Here is a 22,960-nt window from a genome sequence, read left to right as displayed (position 1 = left end):
ACTTTCGGATAACTCTCTTCGTTTCGGAATCCACCAGCAGTCTTCCTAAAAAGCATTTTAGTTGCAGGAAAATGTCAAAAAAGCATTCAGTTTTATTTATTTGCCTTGGTAATCTAACTCTTTATCATTTATTCAATTTGTAAGAACGTAATTAATTACATTCCATCATTTGAAAGGGGTGGAAAGCTCTGAGGATTATATGATACATCCAATCACCATAAATTGCCAGCCTTACAGGAAACTGCCAGGACCCTCAGTCAGTGATCATAAATTTTGGTTATATTAAGTTTTCACATCCAAAATAATAGCTAAAACTTGTTTTTTGCTTCCCTGTTATTAAGAAATGAAAATGGAAGCAGTGATTAAAAAATGTCTGCTATTGGTCTAAATATAGAGATTGTTTAAGGAAACTCTCTGTAGTGTAGAGAGCAAAGTTTTAAATGTACAATAAAAAAAATATGCAATTGGACATTTCTGGAATCATTGTGTTCTTTCATACTATTCCAAAATTTTGTTTCGAATCATTGAGTACCCTTAAAATATTTTTTTTTTCAAAAAAGAAAGCTGCAGCCCCATAAGCACCATAAGAATTTTGCAGATTTATTCACACTTTTTACAACAGATTTTTATACTGAAAATGCATGCAAATGTTGTCACTTATGGAAAATATTTACTTCCTTCAAAACTTTTATCCAGGTTGCTCATGTTGAGCAAAATCAATCACTAATTATCCCGTTAAATAAAGTATCATGTAAGCTGTCTAATGAAAAATAAATGGCACAGTACAAAAATAATGATTATTCATTATGATATCAAATGATGCTTGGGATTATAAAATGTTTACCATGTTTACATTAAATGACAAGAAAAGAAAATATTTGAAATTAAGGATGTACACCTCTGAGATGCCAAAAATTTCTAGAATTAAACTTGTTTTCTTAACCTGATTTTTGGGTTTATATGACTGTAAAAAATAATTGGTGCATAAAAAATCATATGATGGTGCACTTCTTTTTTTTTCTGTGGCCATTTGAAAGTACCCAATTCTTATGATTTTCCCATTTTTCATCAGTTTTTACCCATTTTTGGGCTATTATTATGAAAAAAATCACAGTTTCACAATTAACCTTTTTTTCATACTTTCAATAAAGATGAAGTGGACCAATCTGAATAAATTTAACTTAAAAACTATTATAGGTAGGTGTTAATATAAGAATGTTTTATAGAATTTTGTTGCTTTTTTGTGTCAAATGTACCATGGGGGGTAGGACCTTTATCGGGACTCCGGGATCGGGTGTTTTTAAGCTCAGGATTTTGGGATTGATCCTTTCGGGATCCGGGAATTCTTTTTTCGAATGTCGGGATTTAAATTTTTTTAAATTTGGGACCTCGGGATTCCATGTTTTTAAGCCCGTGATTTTGGGATCAGGACCCCTCCTACCCCCCCTCTACCATGCTGTCAATTTTGTAAATTTGGGATTTTTCTCTTTTTTTTGGACAAAAAGCATATCATTTCAACTTCCTTGTTATAAATAATTGAAAAAAATACATATCTAAGAAATTTGAAAAGAAAAAAATGATATGGGATGTACATGTTTCTGGTAAAATAATTTCTTGTACCCCTCAACCATTTTCTCAACATTTTGGCTAATGAGACTGACTTTATTGGTAATAAAATTTGAGAATTTTATTACTCAAAAACTTCTTATTGCAAATACACAATTTTTTCACAGAGTTAAGTTTGATTATAATATTTTTTAAATTCATTGATATTTTCCACTTGTATCACATGTTTTGGAAATAATTCCAGAACGAGATTTCAACGAGACTAAAATGTCAGAAGAATACACCCTTATATTAAATCACTTCTGTTTTAAAGAATAATTTTCATTTATTGTGATGTGATTTGAAAAAAATAGTCTATCATTTTCATGAATTACTCTGTACAATATCTTAAAAAAAATTTTTTTTTGGTTTATTATAATTTATTTTATATTAAGCAATTTATGATTGTATTTTAGATAGTATCAAGCTCAAACTGTTGTGGAACCATACAAAATTGCTGTACAAATATGCTGTCATACATAATATAAATAAGATTTTAAAACTATAAATCAGTTGTTTAAACATGTTAAAAACATAACTTTTGTTGAATATTAACTCCATTTAACAGTCAATGGAAGTATTTAAGAATCATTTCTGAATACCCAGATATAGGACATATTAATTGGCAATAATAAAATAGATACACTGTTTGAAATTAAGGTAGATATAACTCCTATTTGCAATAATTTTGCATAAAATTTTATGAAAACTAGTGATTTCAAAATCCCTGACTGTTTCCAACAAAAGTAATATTTAATATTGATTTTTTTTTTTCTTATTCTACATTCTTTAAATAACATAACATGGAACTGTTTGTCTTGGTCTGTGTCATGAAACTTTTTCTGTGCTGAAGATAAACATGATAATATACAATTGTTGACTTTTGATGAGGTTAATACATTATGATTTATCAACCCCAGAGATATGATATTCACCGAGCCCAACAGTGTCATATTTCTGGTGTTGATAAATCATTGAATCAAATGAAATCAAAAGTCAACAATTTTTTTTAATATATGACATTTTATCCTTCACCAATTTCTAGTATTTGCTCCAGATGCTTTTAAAACTGCTTGTTTTTATACTAAATATATCATCTGCTTTTGCAGTTGCTAACTTTCATAAGTTAAAATATTTAATAAAGTTTACCTAAAAAAATACAATGAAAACAGAAGAAGATAAAAAAAATACCACAAAAAAAAAGGGAAAAAAACCCGGTAATTTGCATGACGTCATAAACCTATGTCATTGACTTTGCCTTGGAATATCTATATTTAGGTACACGTTAGCTGTTCCAAATCTTATATTAACTTCTAGTGATTTTTCCCGTGGTGAATATAATGTTTTATCAAAGAAAACTCTGTATGCTTTTATGAGAAAAGAGAAATTTTTTAGTCATATAATAAAATCAGATAACGAATTAAGTTATTGTTGTTCACCTTTTTTTTCAGATTGATGTAAATTTGATAGATGTTAAATAGGATGTATCTGCTGAATTTGACATAAAAACAGTTCTTCTAAACATATTTACTGATTTCATGAACTCATTTATTTAAATAAAAACTAGGTATTGCTAACAATATAAAGAATGGTACTTGTTTATGCTTTTCAAATGCAATCTGGTAACTGAAAGCAAGAAGAAATCTATGTAGGGCTGCAAATCTTTTTTCATTTACTTTTTCTTATGGAAAAATTACAAAGTCTTCATTAATAGATATATTTAAAATAGAATAAATTGGGTTGAATGAAACTCTCTAACATTTATGCTGGTAAGTGGTTTTACTGTCTACTGTATAGAAATATTCAGTTTTAGTTATGAGGATAAAACATGAGGTCAAATTGGCTCTTATATCACGTGTATATAAAAGGTTACCATTTTAAACTTAACCAGCTAGCAAAATCAAATGTGGTGACCATGTACATGATGAATGCTTATATTTATGACATTTTCTTATTTTTGTTTTTCAATAACAAAGCCTGGTCAATTTTGTTCATCTCAGTCAAAGGGGTACACAATTTTATTCTGTTTTGATGGAGACTACATGTAAAATGCCCTTTTTATGTGGCTTGTTTAACGCCTACATTTTAAAAGGCTAAAAGTTAGAAAATATGTAGGAACTTCAGTAAAAAGGATATTGATAGATTTGTAATCCTGTATTTGATTTGTACATCAATGAAACTGCAATTCAATGACAAAAAAATAGAAAATAAAAAAAAAACAGACTCCCTGAATAAAGGTTTGAATGTACTGTAACAGACTATGAATATACCGGTAAGAAGATTTGTGAAAACGTCAATGAAACAGAAACCCAAAGAAAAAATTTAAGCAAATTTGATATAGAGACTGTAGGTAAGCTGACTATACTGTGTGTGTGTGTGTGTGTGTGTGTGTGTGTGTGTGTGTGTGTTATGGTCTTGATTGGTTGCTGTTTCATTGATGTAAACCTCACATCTCTTTTTAAACATATTCTTTTTATTTTAACATAATTTTATCATTCCAGTGTAGACAATATTAACTCATGAAAATGTATATGAATAAAAGAAGATGTGGGTAATACATTAATAAGACAGCAACCAAACATCTAATATAGGTAAACAAAATAAATTTAAAGGGCATCCAGGGGCAAAATCATACAGTTTTCAACATGTGACAGGTTCCCTATTGTATGTCTAGCTTAAATTATCCCGAGGTCTATAAATGTTATGAATAAATTAAACAGAAACAATTTGGGATTAATGTTCAAAAGTATGACAAATGAGTATGGTAAATGTCTGTTATTATGTTTAAATATTTTATCTTTTTCAGGAAATATCTGTAGATCACCAATAGCAGAAGCTGTTTTTCTGAGGTTACTTAAAGAAAAAAAGCAGGAACAGAATGTAATATATTATTGAGAGGAGTGATAAAGGGTTTTTTGTTCACTTTCTTTGCAATTTTATATTCCACTTGATTTTGGAACATTATTTTCTGTATTTCATGGAAATAGGGAGAAATGCTGTGAATTTAAGCTAAAATTTATTTCAATTTTTAATCTTAGTTTTTATTACATTTCCTTATGTTTATACTCTGCCACCCTTATATATGTAAATAATATGACCCCATCATTATTATGGTATATAATTATAAAAAGCTCAGTATATTGCAGTGAATTGTGGTTACAAATGTAATTAAAGGATTCATTATAAGAACTGCATGAATATTCCAAAAAATGTCATCAGTGTAATAACAACAGATGGCTACCAAAAATGAAAATTTAAGATTTCATTATTAGTTTGTGAACAGACACTATCACTGAATATAAAGAGAGGATCAGAAAACTGTGTTCTAATCAACCATTTCTAGGCAAGCTTGTAAATACATTTTAATCGCTGTCTATAACTGTAGGAGTCTTGAGTGTCTGTCTGTCTGTCTGTCTGTCTGTCTGTCTGTCTGTCTGTCTGTCTGTCTGTCTGTCTGTCTGTCTGTCTGTCTGTCTGTCTGTTTGTCTCTGTTTGTCTGTCTGTTTGTTTGTCTGTCTGTTTGTTTGTCTGTCTGTCTGTCTGTCTGTCTGTCTGTCTGTCTGTCTGTCTGTCTGTCTGTCTGTCTGTCTGTTTGTTTGTCTCTGTTTGTCTGTCTGTCTGTCTGTCTGTCTGTCTGTCTGTCTGTCTGTCTGTCTGTCTGTCTGTCTGTCATGTCTGCTGTCTGTGTGTCTGTCTGTCTGTGTGTCTGTCTGTCTGTGTGTCTTTCTGTCTGTTTGTTTGTCCGTCTGTCTGTTTGTCTGTCATGTCTGTTTGTCTGTCCTGTATCAGGTTATAGTTTGGTTTAGGTAGTTAACAGTAGTATATTATGAAGTTCTGGTCACATCAAGTTGAAACATGGTACATAATAATGTAAACTTTTAAAAATACAGGTACATGTGAAATCAGGGTTTTGACCTAGATTTCACAGTTCACTAAACATGAACATGTGATAGCGCGAGTAAAGCATGGTGTCCTGTGGACACCTATTCTTGCTTTGGTGTATTTGTAATGAGTAGTTGATAGTTCAGTTGTCTGTGATATTGGTGAAGGGCCTAACCGACATACAATTGCTATATTGAAAATTAAGTATTACAGATTATAAGCATTAAGCTAGACTGGTGAGTTACCAGAAAAGATCATGATTGTCTGCATAATTTTTTAGTGGGATGTTGATAGTGCAGCTATGGGAGACTGGCATCTTGGATTGGGACCAAATGAACGTACAGTTGTGACATTGAAGAAATTTGGAATAACAGATTACAAGCATATAGTTAGACAGGTATTAATTATAACAAGACTAATATCGCATTATACAGTCAATAAAGTAAGTAAATTTTTGAAGTCTAATTGCTGAAACACAAAGGTTTAATGAACAAATTGATTACTGTATTAATACATTGAACATAACCTGGGTACAATCTAATTTTAATTATTGTGAATCTTTACCTTCTGCAGATGTGTAAGAGGCTCTTTTTGCATACTGTGCATTCATTATTTTCCATTCGATACTTATTTTTTTGTAGTTTTCTTGGGTGTGAACTTTGATTAGGTAAAACATGAATTTAAAGATATTTAAGAAAAATTGTTTCCTGTCGGTGTATAAGCAGAAACTGTGAAAACCATAAAATCCTGTATCCTTGAATATTTTTTCTTTGATTCAAAGAAAATTGGTACCCACAAAAATAAAAGAATTCACAGAATAGCTTTGTTGAACAAAAAACTGTGTTCTAATTCTCTTATTTTAATTCACCTGTTTACCTTTCTTATATTCACATGAAACATTGCCTTCATTATTACTGAAATTATAAAATGACTGAATGTTAAACAGTCATTGATAATTTATATCGAACTGATAAAACATGGTTGGAAAAAAAGCTTATAAAAAAGATGACTGTCAAATTGGTAATGTTTATGATGAAATGTATTCAGTTTAATGGTTTTTGCATATTATTTAGAAATAGATAATAGATATATACAGTCACTGTTTACAGGCAAAATTATCATGAAACCAAGATCTACAAAAATACCAATATGAATGTTACAGGTTAACTGACTTCTTAAAAATAGAGTTATTGCTCTGAAATAACTATTTTTTTTTTACCAATTTTGTCATTTTTGCATATATATTATTGAAAAAAGACAGGTTCATTGTTTGAAAGATAGACATAAATTGTAAACAGCAAACATGTGTGCTAGCGTGTATTTATTCATGATTGAAGAAATATTGATATGATTTTGTAATTTGTATTTTATTTCTTATTTGAATTTACTTTAAAATAATAATGTGCCTGTTATAAAAGTTAAGTTAACCTTTTAAATAATTTACAACATTCATTCACCAATCAAACGATACACATTCTTACTACGAAGTCATGCTAAAATGGAAAGTTACTCGTGCGTGAAATACTGATTAATCCGGTAATAAAATTACGATGAAAATAAGATATACAGAATATCTGAAGAGATAAGTAAGCAAACTGACCTGAAATAATCATGGAATTCCTCCAATACAAATGATACAAAATATGAAACAGCAAATACAGACTAAAGAAAATATATGAAACGTCTGTTCGGTTTGAACGTCAATCCACAATCAACTATAGACTTCAATAGAAATAAACTGCCAAAAGATATATAACCAATGAAATAGTAGAAAGTGTGCGGTCAAATCAATCATAAAATACTGACCATCAAAATAGTAGAAGTGAGTAACAATCAAGACGAAACTAGTCAATCGTCAAAGTCTGAATATAAAATACGAATTGTAAAACTCATAATTAATTACAATCCGTAATTAATCTATTTGAAAACGAAAACACAAATATGAATTAGGAATAAAATCATCTTTATTTTAAAGTAAATTCAAATAAGGAATAAAATACAAATTACAAAATCATATCAATATTTCTTCAATCATGAATAAATACACGCTAGCACACATGTTCAGCGTCACAAAATCTACAGAACTGCTTATACAACTAAAACCATTGATTAACTGTTATAAACCATTAAAAAAATAATTCTTTCAATAGTCCAATTACAATTTTCTAGTTTTACAGGAGTATCATATTTCTTTTTTCTCTTTGAAGATTAAGCCACAAGACTTTGAAAGATTTGATTATATATTTGGAATGGACCATCAGAATATGAGGTAGTTAATTTAGAATGTAGAATAGAAAGTCACAGGACTAAAAGTCACAGACGAAACATCACACAACAAAAAGTCACACAAAAAGTAACAATTCAGTTTTGAAATTTTTTAAATAAAAGATTTATTTTAAAAAATAATTTTCTAATTTTTCTTGATTATCATACCTTTTACAACTTTGTAAATAAAGTACTGGTTTCATGGTGCAAATAAGTATATTCTTTGTATAATTGAAAAAAAAACAAATCCCCACACTAAACAATGGTTTTTTCTTAAAAAGATATAATTTCAAAAATTTTCTCACCAATATTTAAACAATAGTAAATTAATTAACTGTGACTTTTTATCTGTTAAAAAAACTAAAAAAGACAAAACAAGATTTGGTCTGTGACATTTTTTGTCAGAATAGACAATTATAATACCAAAAATTCAATTCAACTTAATTTGCAACACCCTCATGCAAGTATAAACTTAAAGTTTTTTGTAGGTATTTTAAACCCCTTTTTATGCTTTATTATAATTTCAATTATTTTGATTCCTAAACTTTTCAGTGTACCCTTAGAAAGTAAATCCAGGGACACTTGCAATACACTCTGAAATAGATATCATACATTTATAGTCACACTAGTTTTATTTATTAACAGATTATCTATGGTAATAAAAATGAGAAGGTCTCAGCTACAATCTCATCAAAAGCTGATAGCCCTTAGATGATATGAAGCTGAGAAATTTCACAAGTTTAAAGACCACAGAGAATCTGTTTATCACTATATTCCAAGGCAATGTCAATGATGTGGCTTATGACGTCACCATGTTCTCATTCTACTTGACTGAGAAATCATTCTACTTGACTGAAAAAAAAGCATTCTCAGTAGAGTCGCTTGATGTTGAAAATATCACAGAAAAGATCAATGCAAAATTTAAGAACAAATGAGTGTCTTTCCACATTAAATTTCTAAATAATTGATAAGAAGCTATCTCTGGTTTACTCAAAGTTACTATTGGGGTTTGATAGATTTTGCACTAGTTCTTTTATATATATATCTTTAAAAGATTCAGAGGAGATGCAGGAACAAGCAAAAGTCAAAATTTAGAACATGACCTTGACCTTTGACCATTGGCCTTTACCACAATTTATACATTAGAACCCATAGACCTCAAATATAACAGTAGTACTGTTTACAGTTTATGAGTGACAAAAACATACAGAAAATTTAATTGTGAAGGGTAGATAACTCCTATCAGATGTCAGTGGATCGCTTCAGTCCAAATCAGTTAAAACTTCCCGAGGATGCAACAAACAATTAAGAAAAAGATTTTTTTGATATATTTTTTTGTTGCGGAGGAGATGTAGGAACAAGTAAAACCGTGTTTGGGGAGATAACTCTTACACAATCATAGGTTTCTTCATACTGATTCAAAAAATATATTGTTTCTATATACTTTTATCTGAAATGAGGTAGATAATTTGCTACTTCTGGTTTAGAAAATGTCTCTTTAGGTCTCTTTATGATAGCTTTACTCACATTCCCAAAATATATGGTTTCTATAAACTTTTGCCTGAAATAAGGGAGATCATTTGCTACTTCAGGTTTAGAAAATGTCACTTCCAGCTTCATATGACAACAGTGTTTACACTGATTCCAAAAATATAAGGTTTCTACTTACTTTTGCCTGTAATAAGGGTGATAAATAGCTATTTCTGGTTTTTGAAGTCATTTCCAGTCTCAAATGATAGGTTTATAGATGTTGATTATAAAAATATATGGTTTCTGGGTACTTTTCCTTGAATAAAGTGCAAAAATGGCTACTTCCAGTTCACTTAAGGTTACCTCCCGTTTACATTTAACAAGGTATGTCTTTCACATTTTTTAAAAGACCCTATGCCTTTATCATGTACCATAATGAAGTAATAATCCATTAACCTTAAATTAAAAAACTTCAGGGTCCATAACTCCTATAAGAAATCATTGGATTGTTTCAGAACAAGTGTATCATATCTTCATCACAATTAAACAAACATTTTGCACTAGTTCTTTTATATGTATCTTTAAAAGTTTCAAAGGAGATGCAGGTACAAGCAAAAGTCAAAATTTAGAACATGACCTTGACCTTTGACCTTTACCTCATTTTGCAAGTAAGGACCCATGGACCTCAAATATAAATCCCTAGGTCTACAACTTACGGTTTATGAGTTACAAAATACATACCGACAAATTTAAATGCAAAGGATAGATAACTCCTCAGATGTAGGTGGATGACTTTGGTCCAAATCAGTTGAAAATGCCTGAGGTTGTAACGAACAGTTAAGAAAAAGAAATTTTGCTGATATGTTTTTTTAGTTACGTAGGAGATGTAAGAACAAGTAAAACAATGCTTGTGGAGAAACTCTTACAATGAAAAGTGTTCGATTAAACATGGTGAACATATGTTATACATTACTTATAATAAAGTGGAGTTGAAAACATATTTTATCAATTATCAAAGTCTTAACAAGTAAATGTTATCTTTGCTCTATATTTCCTATTGAAACTGAATGTGCCCTTCTGCAGTCAACATCGCATGTTAATTGACCTTTTCACAAAAAGAATAACATGACTTTTTTCAAAGCTAGATGAATACTACAGGTAAGCTGGAAATTTCATGGAAATAAAGTTCCTTTCTTAAATTTAGAAGTTTAGACCCTAGAAAACTTGTCTTTTGTGTGACAGTAACTTTTGTTTATGCATTATTCCGTTTTATGGAAAGATAAATTTGATTTTTTTTGCTTTATGTGTCCAAGAGTGAACATGTAGGTTTCTGAGCCATAAACACCATCTTACCAAACTTGAAAATATCCCATGGGGCAACAATTTAAAAATAAAAACTTTAGGTCTAATTCTATTTATCTATTTAGTATACTTTTACGTTTTCAAATATGTTACAATAAGGCTTAAGTGACATATAGGTCCAACAGGCCACAGGTGTAAATTTTTAATGTCTATGTCAATATATGTATAAATGTACATATGATGCACATGTCACTTAAACCAGCAACATCCGATCAGCCTGATTGGGAAGACATGGGCAATTAAGATTTGACTCATAAGGTGATGTAGGAGGTACAATGTGTATATAAACAGCAGCTGATAAATGTAAACAAAACAAATGCACATGCTTGAGGAATTTGTAGCAGACGATTTAATTATCTGATTCACTGTGGTCAAAATAGTTATGGTTTGTAGTAGATATCATTACAAAAATAAAGGAAACAAACATTAACTTACTATTATGTTTTAATGATTTGACTTTTAAAAAGTGAAAAAATATCATAAATCCAAGTAAACTTGAACTAACTGATCCCAGATTTCAGACCACATATTGTAAGATTTCCTTTTCAAAATTTTTATTTGTACAATGTACTTGTCTACGTGACTTTTTCGCATCTTGAACAGTTTTTAATGATGTGGTTTGCCTATTGTCATGTTCATTCCAATCCAATAGGGCAAGGTTGTCTGAAGAATATGCACTTGTTTGGAGAAGTTAATTCTCTTGTCATGATATTGAAGAATAGCATTATTGAAACTTTCCACATAATAACTGTCCATACAATGTACATAATCAGTTGGCAATTTGTAAACCTGGGTGTTCATTAAAGCCCTACCTAATGACATCTCTGCTTTGGAATCCTTGATTACATATTTAGTTGGTTCATAATTCGGATCTGTTTTACACCTCAATACTTCAATACAGTGTTCATGATTGTTTTTATAATGTTCAACTATATTCAATAGACTTAGTTTAAGTTTGACTGGATCCTGATTGCAATTTTTCATTGCCCAATATAGATGGGTTTTTATGCTAGCAGCTTTGTCCGATAACTCAGGGTGCCATGTTTGTCCTTCCTTACATATTAGTCCAAAACAAATGGTCTTGATTTCTTTGGCCATGTTTTTGGTGGCATGCCAGGTATCATTTGTTGATTCTGAGTCTATTCCATTAATACGGATACAATTTATTTACACTGGTATTTCTGTCATGACAGTTGACGCAAATTTTCACCTGCTATACATCTTTAAGGTTTTTGAAATAGTCATAAATTCTTTCTGTTCCAATAAGTTCATGTTTTTGTGCACTTGTACAATCCAAAAATTGTTTTAACAGGTAAAACCTTATGTGTCCTGGCACCAAGGCAAACTACGTCTGTGTACATAGAGTTTTTCCTGGTACCATACCTTGCATCAATGACAATATCAATCCCTTCTTGAATTTCTTCATAAGAAGCAATTTCCTCTAAAGAGCAGTTTCATAAGATTCTTGAATATTGGTTTGGTAGTTTTCCTGACACATAATACCCATGAGACATTCTTAAATTACAAAGATACTTGTCTCCCATACAGGGTGAGCTAGACCAGAGTAGTTCATGTTTTTCATCACATTTAAGTTTGCATACTCCAACATGACCTTTAATATCATTTGATTTAAGATGTAACTGACTTTTACAAACTTTTCTATGGCTTGTCTCTCTTTGAATAAGGTTCTCGATTGATGATTCAGCAGTGACAAAAAGTTTCTGTATTGATGTTTCCTCATTACATGTTGTAAAAGAACAGTCCAAAAAAGGTACATTGTTTTCCTCAGCCATATGTTGATCTTCTAGTGATGTTTTATTGTTTTTAATGTAAAATGTCATTACTTCAATTAACATGTCTTTATTTGTAGTCCTGTTTGGATTCCCACCACCCATTGGCTTTTTAATGTCATTGGTCATTTCATATATCAAATTCTTTTCATTAACAGATCCAGTAGAAAAATTAATTGTTCCTTCTATTGGTTTTGGTTTTCCTCAGCCATATGTTGAGTTTAATTCTATTTGGCCCAGTAGATTTAGTGGAGAAGATTTTTGTAAAAGATTACAAAAATTTATGAAAAATTGACTATAAAGGGCAATAACTCCTTAAAGGGTCAATTGACAATTTTGGTCATTTTTATTTATTTGTAGATCGTACTTTGCTGAATATTATTGCTGTTTACAGTTTATCTCTATCTATAATAATATTTAAGATCATAACAAAAAACTGCAAAATTTCCTTGAAATTTCCAATTCAGGGGCAGCAACCCAACAATGGGTTGTCTGATTTGTCTGAAAATATCAGGGCAGAAAGATCTAAACCTGATAAACATTTTTACCCATTGTCAGATTTGCTCTAAATGCTTTAGTTTCAGAGATATAAGCCAAAAACTGCATTTTACCCCATGTTCTATTTTTAGCCATGTCGGCCATGTTGGTTGGCAAACCAGGTAATCAGACACATTTTTTAAACTAGATACCCTAATGATGATTATGGCCAAGTTTGGTTAAAATTGTCTCTGTAGTTTCAGAGAAGATTTTTGTAAAAGATGACAAAAATTTTCGAAAAATTGTGAAAAGTTGACTATAAAGGGCAATAACTCCTTAAAGGGTCAATTGACAATTTTGGTCATGTTGACTTATTTGTAGATCTTACTTTGCTGAACATTATTGCTGTTACAGTTTATTTCTATCTATAATAATATTCAAGATATAACAAATTTCATTAAAATTACCAATTCAGGGGTGGCAACCCAACAACAGGATGTTTGACTCGTCTGAAAATTTCAGGGCGGATAGATCTCAACCCTTATAAACATTTTTACCCAAAGTCGGATTTGCTCTAAATGCTTTTAGTTTTAAAGATATAAGCCAAAACTGCATTTTACCACTATGTTCTATTTTTAGCCATGTCGGCCATGTTGGTTGGCAGGCCGGGTAATGGGACACAATTTTTAAACTAAATACCCTAATGATGACTGTGGCCAAGTTTGGTTTAATATAGCCCTGTAGTTTCAGAGGAGAGGAGGGGCCTCGGTGGCCGAGTGGTCTAAGTAGTTACTACTGTAATCACTAGCCAGTCAACACTGAGGTTGTGAGTTCGAACCCCGCTCGTGCGGGTGCACTCGACTCCAATCTTAATTGACTAGGATTGCCAGTTTTCCTATCGAAGGTCGGTGGTTTTCTCCGGGCACTCCGGCTTCCTCCACCAATAAAAATTGGCCGCCACGAAATAGCCCAAAAGCGGTGCTTAAAAGTGGCGTTAAAACACCAAAAATCAAAATCAAATCAAATCAGAGGAGAGGATTTTTGTAAAAGATTAAAAAATTTACGAAAAATTGTGAAAAATTGACTTTAAAGGGCAATAACTCCTTATGGGATTGATCGACAATTTTGGTCCTGTTGACTTATTTGTAGATTGTACTTTGATGAACAAATTTGCTGTTAGATCTCTATCTATTATAATATTCAAGATAGTAACCAAAAACTGCAAAATTTCCTTAAAATTATCAATTCAGGGGCAGCAACCCAACAAGGGGTTGACTGATGCATCTGAAAATTTCAGGGCAGATAGATCTTGACCTTATGACCATTTTAGCCCACTCAGATTTGCTCTAAATGCTTTAGTTTCAGAGATATAAGCCAAAAACTGCATTTTACCCCCCATGTTCTATTTTTAGCCATGGCGACCCTCTTGTTTGATGGGTGGGGTCATTGGATACATTTTTTAAACTAGATACCCTAAGGATGATTTACGCCAAGTTTCAGAGGAGAAGATTATTTTTAAAGTTAACGGACGACGACAGACGACTACGACGGATGCCAAGTGATGAGGAAATCTCACTTGACCCTTTGGGTCAGGTGAGCTAAACACCAAAATGTTGAAAATGTTCTTTCTTTGTCTGTAACAGAGGAACAGAAACTTGCAATTCAGGCATTTTTTAGCCTCAATGATTGGGACTTCTCTTATTTAATAATATCACCAAGTACTTCTTTTAACCTTTATTTAGAAGATAATGCAGAAAACAATCTAAATTCAACTGATGAAATTGAGGGATCTCCTGTAGTTGGTGATCGCAATACTGGTATACTAGTATTGTGCACAATACTGGTATAAAAATTGTGTACCAGTATTGTATTCCAGTATTGTACCAGTATTGTGTTTTTTTAAAATAAACAATACATATAGGTAATTAATCTTTTATTAAAGGTGTCACATATATATGCATAATCATGATAATGATATTAACATATGACATGACAATTTTATATGGAATGATTGTATGTTTAACTGATGATGCCATTGATGGTATACTGTGATTGTAATCAAAGAAAGTTTTAAATCTTCTGATGTTTTTTTTCTTAAGGGAACCGTACTGTCTCAGCATTTTAACAAACTCTTTACCTTCTTCTATGTTTTCTTCCAGCTCTCTCTTTCAAAGTCTCAATAGTACATTTTAGTGAATTTTATATTGACATTAATGCTGTTATAGCTTCTGTATCATCAGCATTGGTATTGTTTATTTCTTCTTCAGATGGCATTTCTGCAATCCCCACTTCCTATATTGATATTTATGTATTCAGTCTGTGGACTTTCTCTTACGCTTACTAGATTACAAGCTTGTTTAGATAGCACCTGTACGGCTCTCTTACTGTAGGAGTGTTTGTCTAGTATTAGTATTTGAGTATTTGTACCAGTTGATATATCTGCTACAAATTGTATTGCCCATGGTTCTGAATCAACTATTTTAACTACCCTTAACATTCATGTAGACAAACTAGTAAAAGCAGTTAATTTGATTATAATCAGGTTCCCCTATTAAACAACTTTTTATGTTTAATGGATATTGACATCGTTTATCATGCTTATTGTGAAAGACTGATAAGAAAATAAAGACAAACAAATGCTTAGAATCTTAGTATACATGTTTTAAAATATCTGTAAAAAATATACGATGGCATACATGTAAATGCTGAATTTACAGTGTTATAGTGTAATAATTTGCTTGGATTTATTAAATAATAACTCAGATAATACAGCTTTTATTTTATTTTATCTAAATTGAATTAAATAAAATATAGAAATATGATAAAATTATTAGCAATTATTTATATAATTTAACAATTGTTTGAATAAGATGATTTAATTACAATAATCTTTTGTTTATTTGTACAAGTATAGTAATTATTTTTAACTGGTTGTTAATTGATTTCACAATTATCCTCTATTATCTTTTTGAGTTCATTTAATCTGCCTTTGATCTTCAATATCTAATTTTGCTTAAAATTCGTTTTTCATTATACACCTTAAAGTATAGTGAACAATACAACTACAATACTGGTATATCAGTAATGTACCAGTATTGCTGTTTTTTTTTTAAAAAGTTACAAAACTGGTACAAAATTTTTATACCAGTATTGTGGACAATACTGGTATACCAGTATTGCGATCATCAACTACAGGAGATCCAAATTGAGCACCCTGGTCAAAGTGGGTCAGATCAACAAAGTGCTGAAAATGATCTCAATGATGAAGACGAATGTTTTTGTAGTCCGTGTGTTACACAAAACAGACAAAATAGACAAAATAAGTTAGGTGTTGGACAGAGACCACATGCAAGGAATACATTGTAGTGGAATAAGAAATTTAAAATATAAATATAAATTGTTCTGGAGAATGCTGCAGGATAGAGGAGCATGGAGCAATCCTCAATATCTACGGAAGAAAAGTAGGCTTCTGAATAAAGATAGGATTGATGAAACTATTGTTATCGTCAGAAGAGAGGTTATCCCTGATCGTGTATTAAATCTTGTGAGGGAATTATACCCAAATCCTAAATCTAAACCGACATAGATGGTACTAATTCATACTTCTCGTTTCTCGTTTTTTATATAGATTAGACCGTTGGTTTTCCCGTTTGAATGGTTTTACACTAGTAATTTTTTGGGGCCCTTTATAGCTTACTGTTCGGTGTGAGCCAAGGCTCCATGTTGAAGACCGTACTGTGACCTATAATGGTTTACTTTTATAAATTTTGACTTGGATGGAGAGTTGTCTCATTGGCACTCATACCACATCTTCTTATATCTATTTGCTCTTTTTTTATAACATCTTAGTGACTGAAATTATTAAACCTTTTTTTACCTTTCATATTACTTTGCATACCATGTTTATATACAATTAAGATTATTGGATTAATTAACAAAAAATGTTTTGTGGAAGGAAAATTTGTGTAATATTTCAAAAGGATTTATACATTGGATATCTCTGTAAATTAGGTAGGTGCTGTCTTTATTATGCATGAACATTATTTAGCATGTGCATTTGTTTACAAACAGAATCAGCTGTTGTCAGGCTCTGCCTTCTAAATTCAAATTTGAACTAATAATCTGTTCACTTCAGATATTTAAACATGGAATATTGAAAAGATAGAAAGTGTTTTAATAATTTTTTTAACATAGTATGTTTCAAATACTTGAATGCACATATGGAACAAGAATCATCATAAATATAACAAGTGATCACAAAAGTTCCCTGATTATATTTAGTTGCATGTCGCAGTGGGCGGGTTTGGGAATGTTAATTTTTGTTAATTGAACCATGTCCACATGGTCGTTCTTCCAAATAGTTTAAAAAGACAAACAATTAGTCCATAGTCGAAAGGACTAGACAACACCATGGCAAATTAATAAATGAAATTAAAAAGTTTATATGTTTTACATTTACTTATGAAGTTCAAGGTCCTAAAAATTCAAAATGTTTGCAATTGATAAGTAAAGAAAATGAATAATTTGTCTTTTAAAGTCAAATTTATGATTCATTTGTGTTAAGTATTGTGCATAGACATTTATTTAGAAGAAAAAATTGTGAAAATGAGTGAAAAATATAAAAATAAAAATGGGTATAAAAAATGGGAGATAACTCTACAAATTAAAATTTGATTAAAGTATTTTTTTTTTTACAGTAATAATTTAAATAGTAAATACTTGCTCTGTTTTAAATCTTTGGCGTCTTATCTGAAAACAAATCCCATATTTAAAAACCTGTATAATTTTATTCATCATTCTTTAAATTTATAATGTCTGATAGATAATCAAATAAAAGGGGGGGGGGGGTGTTCATCAAGTCCAATTAGATAACACAGAGACATATATATACACGTCTCTGGATAATATTAAAGTATAGAATGCCATTGGTCTAATCAGAAGTATAATATTGTATTTTTGTCTCTGGTCTAATCCTTGTGATTAAAAGTATATATACCTTTTTTCAATGTTTGCCATTTATTTGATATAAAAATCAGTGAATTTTTGTAGAGCCTGTGAAATTTATTTCGCGAAAGCGAGACAGCGATCCTAGATTCTGTCAACGATGTTGGCAACATTTAGGTTCAGTCTGTGGTTAAAGTATATTTGGCCATCAATAACTTTGTCAAACCTTCATGGAATTTTATGAAATTTGGACAGACGCTTGTTTATGACCAAAATATAGTATCCAGGGCAACATTTTTAATAATTTATTTTCATTTTTCTGTATTGTACTAATAAATGGACTTAGTTTTTTTTACAGTTAACTTTCAGATTTAGTCTGAGGTTAAAGTTTTTCAGTCATCCATAACTTTGTCAATCCTTCATGGAATTTTATGAAATTTGGACAGAAGCTTGTTTATAACCAAAAGACAGTATCCAGAGCTAAATTTGGAAAATGTTAATTTTCATCTTACATATTTTACTGATAAATGGACTTACTTTTTTTTACAGTTAACAAGTAGATACAGTCTGGGGTTAAAGTTTGCTACACATAAACTTCATAGAGTTTTATGAAATTTGGACAGAAGCTTTTTAATGATTAAGAGATATTGTCTGAAGCAAGCCTTTAAAAATATATTTTTTTCATTTTTAGTATTTTTCTGACAGATGGATTTTGTTTTTTACAGTTAACATTTACAGACAGTATGGGATTCAATTTTTTGGACATGATAAATATGTAAACCTTCATGGATTGTTATGAAACTTGGACAGAAGCTAATCTTCAATACCAAGAAATAGCATCTAAAGAAAAATTTGAATCTTTTTTAAATTCTGTATTTTACTGATAAATGGACTCACTTTTAAAGTCAACATTACACTTTTTACTGACAGCAGCAAATGCAGCGAGGCACAGGATTCCATGGAACCCCTTACAATTTTTTTTTTTTAAATATTACAATTTTTCATTTCTTTTTCTATTACATTTTTACGTTAAGATATAAATTGACTTAACTTCAAACTTTGTACTGTTTGAACTTTGAAACAAGTAGTATTATATTATTGCATATGTAAAATAATTAATTTGAGTTTTTTACTCCATGCATGACAATTCCTGAATGTAAAAAAAAAATTTGCCTAGAAATCAAGTGTCATTTTAACTTCAGGTAAAAATATAATAATTTATGTGTGTGTTCTAGGATCTTTTAGGTGATGAATATACCGTTAAAATATACCATCTTTCTCCTTACAAATACAGCTGTATTTATTAACCAGTAAAATTTGTTTTTTAGTGATTTAGAAGGTATAAAGCCTAAGAACTGTCATGCTAAAACAGTACTGCTTGGTGAATATGATCCCCAGAAAGAGCTTATTATTGTAGATCCATATTTTGTAAGTATTTAGAGAATAAGAAGCAGTTTTGACAGTAGTTTAACCCATTGTAGGTTCAGTGTTTATAGCAGTTATATAATGTACAGATATTGATAAATGTCTTTGAGACAGTCACTTAACATATAGCAAAAAAAATAAAATTTAAAATTAACTATAGCAGCTATCAATAAGTAAGAGCAACTATAGCAGCTATCAATAAGTAAGAGTAACTTAGCAGCTATCAATAAGTAAGAGTAACTATAGCAGCTATCAATAAGTAAGAGTAACTGTAGCAGCTATCAATAAGTAAGAGATGGCATGAATCCAGAATTGGATTCTTTATGTTTTCAGATTGGTTACTCATCTTTTAGAGGTATATTTTAAAAACACCCAGGGTTATCCATGAATAGGAATACATTTGCTAGAAGCAGAGATTAATAATAAAGCAAAAATTCCATGCAAATAATTGTGGAATCATAGCTAGGACTATAAAGTTCATTTCTGTGTACACTTCTAAGCAATGTGAAAAATAACAAATGAAAAGAGAGAATTGCATTATAAAAACAAGATTTACAGAATATGATCATAATTGGAAATAATACAATTAATACAAGTAATGTGTTTGTGTACATGCTTTTCATTGTGTACATGCTTTTCATTGTGTACATGCTTTTCATTGTGTACATGCTTTTCATTGTGTACATGCTTTTCATTGTGTATCAATTTTGTTTTTTCTAAAAATGTATGTGTAACAATATATAAATAGGGGTAACAAGAATCACCAAAAATAAGCACAGTACAACAGACCACAACAACCACCAACACACAACTTCTCGGGAAAAAACAGACATTCAAACAAAGACAACACACGGTCAAGTTAGTTCATGAACAGGGATTTTTATTTGTATTTTTATATTTTCAGGGCAATGATATGAAGGATTTCGATAAAGTTTATGAACAGTGTTGTAGATGCTGTGAAGGATTTTTTAATGCTGTAACTGGATCTTAACAAATTATCATACAGTAGATTTAATTACCTGATAAATGAAAAAAATATATTTCATGTTTATTTATGGAAAGGAATGTTTGTCCTAGCATGGGTATTTTCTTTACATTTTTAAGGCTTTAAAATATTGTATGGCTTAAACAGATTACGTCAGATTTTTATAAAAATGATTTGCATATTCTTATTGGTTAAAAGGACATGTAGCTTTAATATATCAGATCAGTCCTCTCAACTAATGGAATACATTATAAAAATGTATGACTGATAAAGCTACACTTTTATATTCATTTTTCATTTCACCTAGCTTGCTATTTTTCTTTAATGTAATATTTTATTAATTTATTTTTCTAAATCAACAAAATATATGACTTAAGTTTTGCCAGCATTCATATTTTTGTCGAAGGAGGATGAGATTTAAAAAGGTACAAAATATGTCAAGGTCAAAGTTCTTTTGAATTGAAACTTTAGTTACATTTGATGTCAGTTTTATAAACATATTTATAGCTGGTGCTACTGTTGTAAATTTAAGTGCTCATTTAAAGACCATACCAACAATATGTTTTGATATCAAAAGTATTTTGCAAACCAAACAAATTGTAAAAAGTTGCAGTATTTTTCTTCTTTTTTTTTGAGTTGACTGTAATATGTCTACAAGACTTGGGGTAATGCATATTTTGGTGCAGGTGAACTATTGTATGGTGAATAGTCATTTTCTTAATCATAAAAGCATCCATTCTGCATTTTTTGTTTATTTTTTTTCTGATATTTATCAGTTGCAAATAGCACAACAACCACAGTATATAAAACAAAACCAATTAAGTCTGAGTTATGCCCCTTTGTTTAATAAACCTCACGTTTTTACAACTAAAATTGATGAAAATTGGAAAATTGCACTTTATAAAATTTCATCACCCAAACCTTCCTCAGTATATGTTTAGAAAACTAAAAACACTATAAGTATATGATACATGATATGATATGATATGATAACATTAAGAATGCTTCTTTTTTAGAGTAACATTGGAAAACTCCAAAAATTTACACCAAACACACTATTTTCTATTTGAATGTCTAGTATTATTCAGGGGATACCAATTTTCGCAGTATTCATAGATATAAATGAACCACAAATTAAACTGTACATCTAAGGACACATTTTCTAGAGGTAAAATATGCAAATTTTGGTAAAACCACCAACTCAATTATCCAGGAAAAATTGGTACCCACGAAAATAAATGAATCCACAATATATGATACCAAACAAATAAAATTGGTAGGAAAGTAAGAAACAGAAATCCATGGGACAGTCCAAAAATACTAATCTCATTGCTTATTAAGATTGATTGATTGTTGGTGTTTAATGCCACTTTCTGCACTATATGCTATTTCTTGGCAGTCAGTTTAATTTTGAGGAGGAAGCTAGAGCGCATGGAGAAAATCACCGGAAAACTGACATTCTAGCCAATTAAAATTGAAGTTGAACGCACCAGACTCTGAGGGGGTTCAACCTCACAACCTCAGTGTTGACAGGCTAGTGATACAGTAGATGAACTACTTAGACCACTCGGCCACTGAGGCCCCTTCTTAAGCAATGGGCTTTCAAATACTCCATCCTTTAGGTTCAATTAGTTATGAATCAAAACTGAGGTTAGTCTTGAGAATTGGTATCAAGAGTGTAATGTCAACATTGTTTGCATTATAAGCTTTCAAATACCTACCACCTTCAGGGGTGGATCCAGGATTTTGGAAAGGGGGGGCGTAGTAATAAACTTCGCCGAGCGAAGCGAGGCGAAAAAATATTTTGGACCTTTTTTTGGCTAAAAAACATAAAATAAGTGTAAAATGCATTTTATAGTTAAAGTGTAGGGGTTGGACATTTTTGGTGCCGTATTCTCTCCACCAATTGTCTATTATGATTGGATGGATCCAAAGCTATGTACTAATTAATATATTTGATGTGGGATTTGTCAGTAAAAAATGGACATGGAAAATAATCGTTTGTTGTATGGTTAGTTAGCATAACCTCACAGATTTCTTGTTGTAAACAAGATATACAGCTATTCAATGAAATTTACAATACGACCGACACAAAGAAAGACAAACAAGCAATTTTCATCCAAATGTTTGGTTGAAATGTTTTACCCAACAAGGGAAGTGAGGGGTTCCAAATCAACCAAAGGCTACGAATTAGTCGGAAATGACAATGAAGTTGTGAATGACGGTCGACACATGGAGACATATAGGCCACACCCAGCAGACAGGTTGCAGTCGGGCCTTGAAAAAGTATTCAGTATATCAGTTCGGCGAAACAGACATTCCGGTCAGATATGGGATTCACATGCAACCCCCCCAAAAAAAAAATTACGCCCATTTTTTATTCATCATGTTCATTTAATGCTAAATAATTCTGTTGAAAATATTTTTTCTAATAGCAAAAAAGTGGACAAGATTATTGTTTTCAATCCAGATACGGCCAGAATTTTTGTTTAAGGCAAAAATCAGGGTCAGAATTTTTCTCTTAAAAATCTGAGATTGCCCCCTCAGATCAAATGGTCCTTACCTTAGACTTTAAATCTATATCTATAGCTTACTGACTGGGGATCACTATTCAGCAATGTTATTAATGGGCTGGGGCGTGTGGGGTTAAACATGTTTTCGTAGGTAAATAATATTGCTGTGGAACTTTTTTCATGAGAGTGTAATAGAGTATTACTTTCTGTTGGGTGGAATTGTGAAATAGAATTCAATACGT

At 30.8% G+C, this 22,960-nt stretch overlaps 1 protein-coding gene across 1 annotated transcript; it reads left to right on the top strand.

The window, feature by feature from the left end:
- On the top strand, window positions 1–20,948 carry LOC127704856 (low molecular weight phosphotyrosine protein phosphatase-like). The gene is made up of 6 exons (XM_052209082.1): window positions 1–108; window positions 4,412–4,485; window positions 5,768–5,884; window positions 7,695–7,756; window positions 19,124–19,223; window positions 20,125–20,948. Exons 1-6 carry the CDS (start codon window positions 72–74, stop codon window positions 20,209–20,211), a joined length of 477 nt encoding a protein of 158 aa, XP_052065042.1. The 5' UTR covers window positions 1–71; the 3' UTR covers window positions 20,212–20,948.
- Window positions 20,949–22,960: the final 2,012 nt, after the last annotated feature.

Source organism: Mytilus californianus, unplaced genomic scaffold (genome assembly GCF_021869535.1).
Source record: "Mytilus californianus isolate M0D057914Y unplaced genomic scaffold, xbMytCali1.0.p SCAF_6, whole genome shotgun sequence".
Classification (NCBI taxonomy): domain Eukaryota; kingdom Metazoa; phylum Mollusca; class Bivalvia; order Mytilida; family Mytilidae; genus Mytilus; species Mytilus californianus.
The sequence above is the reverse complement of the archived record's forward strand: the minus strand, read 5'-3'. Positions and strand labels throughout refer to the sequence as shown.

Bases quoted from the DNA above. Each gene is read 5' to 3' on its own strand.
- LOC127704856 (XM_052209082.1), top strand. From the start codon at position 72: ATGTCAAAAAAGCATTCAGTTTTATTTATTTGCCTTG. The intron at 109-4,411 runs GTAATCTAACTC...TATCTTTTTCAG, and splicing joins AGTTTTATTTATTTGCCTTG to GAAATATCTGTAGATCACCA. The intron at 19,224-20,124 runs GTAAGTATTTAG...TTATATTTTCAG, and splicing joins TTATTGTAGATCCATATTTT to GGCAATGATATGAAGGATTT.